The 8,452-nt window shown below is 43.0% G+C and overlaps 1 protein-coding gene and 2 pseudogenes across 2 annotated transcripts; all 3 read right to left on the bottom strand.

Annotated features, from left to right (window-relative positions):
* Positions 1-214: 214 nt before the first annotated feature.
* Positions 215-2,831, bottom strand: LOC147628037 (uncharacterized; annotated as a pseudogene). Its single transcript, XR_015268367.1, has one exon. The product of XR_015268367.1 is annotated as an uncharacterized LOC147628037 (transcript).
* On the bottom strand, positions 2,703-4,156 carry LOC147628036 (myosin-binding protein 7-like). Its single transcript, XM_086814295.1, has 2 exons — positions 3,807-4,156; positions 2,703-3,331 (listed from the first exon to the last, which is right to left on the bottom strand). The coding sequence occupies exons 1-2, from the start codon at positions 4,077-4,079 to the stop codon at positions 2,846-2,848; spliced, it is 759 nt and encodes a 252-aa protein (XP_086670421.1). The 5' UTR covers positions 4,080-4,156; the 3' UTR covers positions 2,703-2,845.
* A 375-nt stretch (positions 4,157-4,531) lies between these two features.
* On the bottom strand, positions 4,532-6,383 carry LOC147628035 (putative GTP diphosphokinase RSH3, chloroplastic; annotated as a pseudogene).
* Between the last annotated feature and the right edge of the window lie 2,069 nt (positions 6,384-8,452).

Raw genomic sequence — 8,452 nt, 5'->3', positions numbered from 1 at the left:
GCAAGAATCACTCAAGATGCACTCAAGAATGGCAGACACACTCTCTCTCTCTCTCTCTCTAAGGAACCATAGCCTTGCACACACAAAGAAAAGCTACCTAATGTAGAGCACACAACAGAAAATAGACAAGACAATCATCCTCACCATCTTCTTCTTCTTCCTCCATAGCTAGGAAATATTCAAGAATAAGGAAGAGACAAGAGAGAGGCAAGAGTTGTGCTCAAAACCAAGAGAGATAGAAAAGAGTCGTGCAAGGAGAGATATAGGTAGTTGGTTGCAACTTCCCACAACCCCCAAGATCACACGACCTTCTCTTTTTCCCTTTCTTTATTCAAAACTTGAAAAGTGATACATTATTTTGAACCTTAGGCTTAGCTTTCATTTTTGTGCACATGGTATATGGTTTGACTTTTCAAAACAAGAGAGAGTTTTCATGCCTTGGCTTCACAATTGCGGACCCGCTAATAGCCAAGCATTTACAATAAATATGCCATGCAAAATATAAAGCAACAAGGTACACATAGGCCTAGATGCCATAAGGACATGGGTAAAAATGATGAATTGTTGTCGAAAACTTGCATCTTCTAGCCTTTTCGGTGCCGAAATCGGAGACTATCATTTCTCCCACACTTAGCTTGTGAGCTCCCGCGAACAACAAATTGATGAAGAACTCCACTATTCAGCATACTTAATAAACTCCCTTCTTAACTTCTCACTTCCTTCTTCAAAAAAAACTCCTCAACTCCACACTTCTCAAAACTTAGTCAACCCAAAAAAACATCAACACTTCATCAAACTTCTCCCAAACATCCCCAAACTCTAAACTCCTACTCCATCTCCTACTTCTACACTACTTCATCTTCCAAACACATAGGATAAGGAGATACAACAACAACCTCTTGCTCACAACAAACCCACAAACTTCATAAAGAAAAAAAACATCAACTCCCAACATCGAACACCATCCCCAACAATAGATACAAACATATAAGCTCTCCCTCACACATCTTCAACAAAGCCCAGCCACCTGCCGATGCATCAGCCTTGCTGCGGAAAAATTCTCCGGCGTAAGGTTTTAAAACACGCTGCCCACTGTTTAGAACAGATTATAGTTGTGTGTGTGACCTGCCTCTTCATAGGAGTTTCAATTAATGCTTATTAAAGAAAGAAAGTAAATTTGGCCCGCTGCAGAGCTGCCGTTCCAGCCTGCACGTGTTCCGCGGCACTTGTGACCTATGTTTCAATGTTGTCCAGCATCTCACCTTGTGCCTCCACCAACACAGCCATATCCAAGAAAATCTGATGTAAATCGAGAAGCTTTTTCTCAATGTCTTTTACAGCATCATGCCGCTCCTGGATCTCTGCCAATGTATCTAGTATCTGCCCACGTCTTTGCTCCTGGATAGCCTTATGAAAAATCTGCTCACTATCCCCTGTTTCTATCAAACGGTCTATGGTCTCTTCATCAAGCTTCTTCCCAGTGACTGTAAAAGCACGCCTTTCAACCACCTCTCTATACTCATCCTGGATCTTCTGCCTTAATGTCTGAAATTCAGCCATTAGCTCCTTCAGCTTTTTCTTCAATGTTGCTGTCATTGACATACGAATGCGGTCAATGCTTGTATTTTTTTCTATTTGCCAGATTCGCACTATCAAGTGCCTCCAGTTTTTCCTTGATGTTCTTTGCCATAATGCTTACTTCATCTACATCAGCCTCCATGCGCTGCTTTAAGGCTTTCATAGCCGCTGCTCTTGTAACAGACTTCGACTCCTCATGAGCTCCCTGTAGCTTCTGCAGATTCTTCCTGATCTGTGCCATCAAGCTTTTGATCTCAGCAACCTCTTCAAAAAATTGAGCCATTGCCGCCTGTTGTGCATGTGGCTCAACCACAGATAAGAATACATCTCCTTCTAAAGGAGAATAGACCTCTCCCTTCTCAGCTTCATCCAAGGTAGCATCATATACCTTCAAGTTTGCTTCCAAATCCTGCATCCCCTGCATGTTATCTTTCATCTCAGGGTGGTCATCCAAACCCTCATCATGAGCATCTTCACTGTCTTTCTCCACCTCTTCCTCGGAGCACCACTCTTGCATAAAGGCCTCTATGATGTCTTCCCCTGCTTCTGATTCTTCTTCCAACTCTTCATGCAAGTCCTTGCCCACCCCCTTAGTTTCATTCACGTGCAAATCTACATGCATAAGCTCACCAGCAGCATCCATCATCTTGGTCTTCATATCCTCCAAAGAAGAAAGAAACTCTTCCACTTTAAGCTCTTCTGGCAGCACTTCTTCTTCTTCCACAGTTCCATCTTCATCTTGATCCTCTTCAAGGTCTTGTGCATGCATGTCCATCCCATCTTCTTCAAGCGCTTCTTCTTCAACCAAGGCTTCAAACATATTCGCTTCTGCTAGGTCCTCCAGATCCTCAAGTTCATCTGCCCAAGAAAACTTCTCCAAAGCTTTGATCTTCAACCCTTGCATTGGCGTAGACTCCACAACTGCCCTCTCTCCTATATCATAGTCCTCTTCTGATGCCCCTTCATAATGCTTTCCATCATAGACACCTTGAAAATCATCAAAATAGCCTACTAAGTTCATCCTTACACCATCATATGCAGGCTGATTGCTGCACTTTAAACCCAGCAATTTATCCCGGCACTCCAACTGCTGATGCCCATCATCTGTATCCAGCATGCTGGTCCCAGTTTTGACGATTTGATTCTGCCAATGATATCCTATATGCTTCAAACCCTTATATGAAGAGGAGGGTGTTTCCTGGCCTTCCAGAAATAGTACCTATTCTTTCTCTCTGTCTTCTTCCAGAAAGCTACTTTGACCACTTCCCTATCCAGATTCTATCCTCATAAACATCTCCCTGTAAGCCTCTATGTGATCCTGTAAAGCCAGCAAGTCATCCTCCTTATTCAAAAGTGCCTCTTTTAGAATAGTAATGGCTTCCTGGTTATGAGTCTCTCCTTCTTCTGCTGCACGTCTATACCGGCGGCCTTCCATCAAAACTGCTGTCTTTTCTTCCTGAAGCCGTGTGATCATAGCCATGGCTTCATTCGCAGCTGTTGTGGATGCACACCTCTCTTCTTCCAGTTCCATGTAAAGCTTATGAAGAGTGACTCTCTCGGACTTGAGTGCTTCCTTCAATATTTTTACCTCAATCTGAGTAGCACTACCCTCCACTCGATCTACTCCAACGGATGTTTGTGAACTCATTCCCACATGAACCCTCTTTTTGGAGAAAGCATTCCTGTTACCAGTTTGAACATTGCAAGACCATGCAGAATTAGGTAGTGATGCATCATCCATAAAACCCTGTACCTAAAACGTTCATTCTCTGCCATTAAGCATGGATCCTGTGGAAACACATGCAAATCTGAAGAATCAAACAGTCGAGGGCAACCTTTATCAAGTTTTTCTTCTTCAAGTATAGTACTGACACTCTTCAATGGCATCATTGTTGAGCTGCAAGATGCTTTCTGGCCATGGCTACTACCAGGCATGGTACCTCATGACATTTCACAAGAGAGGCTGCCTTTCTGAGCTTCTGTCTTTCCAAGGGTACTTCCTTGAAGCCAGTCATGTAATGCATCACCGTATTTCCTCTTCACAGTTCGCTGCCATCAAGCTCCCCTGTTGCCTGCATCAGAGCCGGAAAATTGCAATGAAGGAAGCTGAACATTTTTGGAATCTTTGGCCATACCTCCTTCCATTCCTCCTTTCAACACATTGGCGCTGCAACACCGCAAAAGTCCCATCTTCTCTCCTGCAAGCTTTGTGGCTAGCCCCTCCTGGCCCTGTTGTGCTCATTGTATAGCAGCACCTCTTTGGCCTTCTGGCTATCCAGCAGCCTCTGCTTGCACTGTTTCCGCTTCAAGTCTTCTTCCTCTTCCAACCATCTTCTGTTCATATTTACCATGTCCTCTTTGACGGTCGCCCTCTCTTCTTCCCGCAGCCTCTGCACCATGGACAACTGCTCATGCAGGATGTCAATAGCCTGTTGTTTGCGAGCTTGCTTCCGCTCCAATTCCTCGCGATGCAGCTCGTCATGGACTGTTGGAGTTTGCATTTTCTTGCAAGCTGATTTTCCCAAGCCTCCACCAAATCATCACTATACTGGCCCTGTACCAACCCATGAAAAACTTGGGGTAACAGGTCATGCATACTTAGGGAATCCTCCGAGACATCTGTGTCTGTCTCTCCCTTCCATGTACTCGCAACCTGCACACTCTGCATCTCATCATTAACCCCTGGAGCTGTTATTTGCAATGCATGAAACTCTTTTACAGTCTCTTTTACATTCCACTCTAAATGGCCCACATCATCAGCTTGAGAACAACCTACTACATGATTGATCAACTCATTAACAGCTAACCCATTTACACTACTGGAATATGCAGCAAGATATTCATCTTCAAGATCATAAAACAACTCTGTCATGGACTGTTGGAGACTTTCCAGAGCTACCCTCCCTCTCCTGGCTGCTGGCCACAACTTGGGTATCATGCTTCACAAAAGTTGTATATTGAAAACTTGAAGGCTGACTGCCAAGCAGCATCTCATCTGGGACAAAACTGAAACCTAGACCAGCTCTATTATTTGGATGTCTATATTTAGGAGGCACAAAACTTGCAGCGGGAAACATCTCAGCAAAACTAGCCATAACTTCCACTACCCATCCGGGTCAAAACATGTGCCCGGCATGCGGTTCTTCAGTGATATCACCACCTTCCTCATCTGATATATCATTATCCTCCAAGTGTAGGAGAAGGGGCCTGATACTGAGGTCCATAATTCTGATAGCCCGTAGTTTGCTGCTGTGCTCCATACCCTGTGCCGCCATATCCAGACACTCCATAGCTCGGCTTGCTGATGCATCTCTTTGGTTCTAATCTGAACTTCTAAAGGAAATCCATCATCACCCTGAACTACTGTATGCAAAGACTGATACCCATTGTGGCCTTGGGCTGCATGATGTAGTCCTTAATGCTTGCAGAAGTCTGTGGCCACAGCCTGTGAATGGTTTTGAGAGCTGTATAGCAATCCTTCTCATTTGTCATAATCAAGCGCAAGCCTTGCACATCATAAACTTCATCAAAACTCCCACCCTTCCTTATCATCTTTGTGTAAATGCCATAGAGGTTTTTACTCCTTCCACTCAAATCATGATACAAAACTCCTTCCTCAAGGAGTGTGTTCTTCAATTTCTGGATGGATTCCATAATTGTTGTTTCCCTAGACCCCCCCCTGTTAGCTTTGTTGCTAATTTCTGATGTTCCTGAGGTTTTAGATGCTTAAAGCACAAATCTTCCAGTTCTGCCTTCCAGCTCCATATTCCTAGCCTATTGGCTAGAGGAGCAAAAACCTGGAGGGTCTCCTTTGCTATTCGCAGTTGCTTGTGTTCAGGCAGTGCTACCAAAGTTCTCATGTTATGCAGCCTGTCAGCAAGCTTGATAAGAACCACCCGAACATCTGCCATAGCTAGAAACATTGTATGCAGTCGATCCGCCTCAAGAGTTTTTCTTGCAGTGTCATTATCCCGTGCCAACTTGCTAAACTCGCTCAATTTCGACACCCCTTCCACTAGGTCTGCAACCTGCTTGCCAAACATCTCCTGAAGCTCCTTGTAATCAGCAGCAGAGTCATCAACTATGTCGTGAAGCAACCCTGCTGCAACTACTACTTTGCTTGCACCTATTTCTGCTAAAATCATTGCAGTCTCGACACAATGAACAAGATAAAGATCACCAGTAACTCGGTACTGACCATGGTGGGCCTTTTCTGCTTCTCGAAAGGCTTTAATGACAAAGGGATCTTTGAAAATTTCCTGGCAGCCTTGAGCATCAAGTAAAATGTCTTCAGCTGTTCGCCGTCCATGCACTGGTAGTGATTCTGACAGTTCTGCCGATAATCTTTGTGGCTCTGCAAATGAGCCTAGATGCTCTTCTGGCATGCTGCAAGGACCTCTGAATTCCTCTCTCCATAAAAGAGACTGCTGTAGGTTTGCTGATAAGGAACAAAGTCGAATGGTGCTCCCAAGCTGTAGTTAGATCTGCTGTGTGTTTGCCGTATCCCTATCTTCGTTGATCTCCAGTTTCTCCATCATTATTCTGCAATGATGCCGTAAACCCTAGATGAATTCTCTTCCTTTTTCCTTGCTGATGCCCGAAACCCTAGAAGGCGTCTGTGAGAAGCCCTTGCGTGGCTGCTAAGGCGAGGTCGTTCCCAGACTACCAGAAAACCTCAAATTCTCTCTCTCCTTCGCTGCACCCAGACCCAAGCTGCCTCTTGCAAATTCCATGGCTAGCCCCTCCCAGCGAACGCACCAAAAATGACCTGCCTTCCCACCCTCTAGTCCAACGCACTAAATATCCACTAAAACAATGAATGCGTCCTAGATAACAACCACACAGAGCCTAACTCCTAGAAACACACACCCACACGGACACACAAATGGAAAAAAAAACAAACTACGACCCCAACAGATCTTCAAGACACAACTTCACTTTTTAAACTGAATAAAGAAATTTAATATTAAAATGATTTTGTTTTAAATTGTTTCCAAGAAAGAACCGATATTTCAACACTTCCATGTTTCAGTCAATCTGCAACATCATCGTATTCTCGTGAACTCTCTTCTTCTTCTTCTTTCTTCCTCTTCCTCCTTTCTCTTCTTTCTTTTTTTCCTCTTCATTTTTTTTTTCTTTCTTTCTCTTGCTTTCTTTCTCTTTCTTCTCTTTCTTTTTCTCACTTTCTCTAGCTCTTTCTTTAGCTCTTTTTCTATCTCTAGCTCTTTCTTTCTCCAGCCTCCATCTCCTCCTCCTCCTCCTCCTCGTGTTCTCCACGCCAGCCACCAAAGAAAGAAGAAAAACGTTTTTTTTCTCTCTTCTATTCTCTCAAGAGGGTACCAACGGGTGCTAAAACTACCCACCCCTTCATTTTTTATTTTGGAATTTTTTTATTTCTACCCACATTATGGTCTACAAATTTGTACCCACATAACCACACTAACTCTTGTCCTCTCCCCTCGATCTCTCTCTCTTCTCTCTACCCACTTACATACAACCTCTTTTGCCTACACAATAATATTAATCGTCTCATCATTCCCATGCAATTGCTTCCACCAATGGACAACATTGACCATCATGATGCATGCAAATACCATGACACTCCACACACATATGCTTCCAAATACCATAAAAATGCACCTAAAATAACCATAATTGACCCTATTTAACCCTAAAAATTGCTAAAAATGGCCTCAATCCAGGGGTCATCATTCCCCCCACACTGAAATGTGAGCGTCCTCGCGAACATAAAACTCGAACATCCATCACTTCATCCATTGCGTTATGTCTTCCACCAAATCTGCCACCAAACATTACCACCAATAAAAAGTTCCAAATATAGCATTCTCTCGTCAACCATATTATTATGATACAAACACTCCAATACCATATCACATCAACACACATACACACCTCATAACAACACTCACACAAATCATTCACTCACAAACACACCATACCACTCACACATGTAATATTGGATTGCATAACCAAGCTACATTTCCATCAAGGCATACTAGAAAGAAAACCACTAAAACTAACCCACTTTTCAAAACCAGAATAGATCCAAATCATACTCAAACACTACTCAAAACATGTCTCCGGTTATGAACTTAGTCTCAAACACCTCATCTAGTCATGAAAACCATCCCAAAACTACACATTCTAACCTCATAGAAAGTCTACAAACATTCAAAAATCCCTCATTATTCCTATGTTTTTTTTTTCGTTTCATTTCTCCTCCTCATTTGTGTTTTTCTTTTTCACATCTTTTCTTCTTTCTTTTTTTTTTTGACACAAGGTCCCAACCCACAGAAAATCAAGGCATCGGCCCCAGGCTCGTAAAGAAACCTTAGGTACCTACCAAAAATCTCACATGGCACTGGTTATCTTCTTGGTCTTATTGTTTCTTTTCTCCAACCAACCAAGGTCTCACCCCATAAAAGCCAAGGCATCGGTCCAAGGAAATTTCTCTCCAAGGAACCTACCAAGAATCCCTATGGCGATGATTATCTTCTTGGTTCACCACTTATTATTTTTTCTTTTCTTTTTTTTTCTTCCAACACTACCACTTCTTCTAAAAGGTCATTCCTCCTATTCATAGTCCTCCTATGAACCTAGAATATGCAATCTCAACATGGATTCACTCAAGACAAAGTCTCAAGCACTTGGCATACTCCATCAACACACCTCAAATAGAATCTCAGCATGGCCAAAACCTACTCAGCCTCTAAAATGGCAAAGTTTTAGCAATTCTCTATCTAGCAACCCAAATGGAATGTAACTTAGTCACGCTAATCCCACAACATCACTTATTAACTCACCCACAACATCTTTATTCAATCATACATCCACACATATACACACTCTCTCT

Source organism: Cibotium barometz, chromosome 20 (assembly GCF_041138505.1).
Source record: "Cibotium barometz isolate CiBa-2024 chromosome 20, ASM4113850v1, whole genome shotgun sequence".
In the NCBI taxonomy this organism is placed as follows: domain Eukaryota; kingdom Viridiplantae; phylum Streptophyta; class Polypodiopsida; order Cyatheales; family Cibotiaceae; genus Cibotium; species Cibotium barometz.
The sequence above is the reverse complement of the archived record's forward strand: the minus strand, read 5'-3'. Positions and strand labels throughout refer to the sequence as shown.

Bases quoted from the DNA above. Each gene is read 5' to 3' on its own strand.
- LOC147628036 (XM_086814295.1), bottom strand. From the start codon at position 4,079: ATGCAAACTCCAACAGTCCATGACGAGCTGCATCGCGAGGAATTGGAG. The intron at 3,332-3,806 runs GCCAGGAGGGGC...TGAACGTTTTAG, and splicing joins TATACAATGAGCACAACAGG to GTACAGGGTTTTATGGATGA.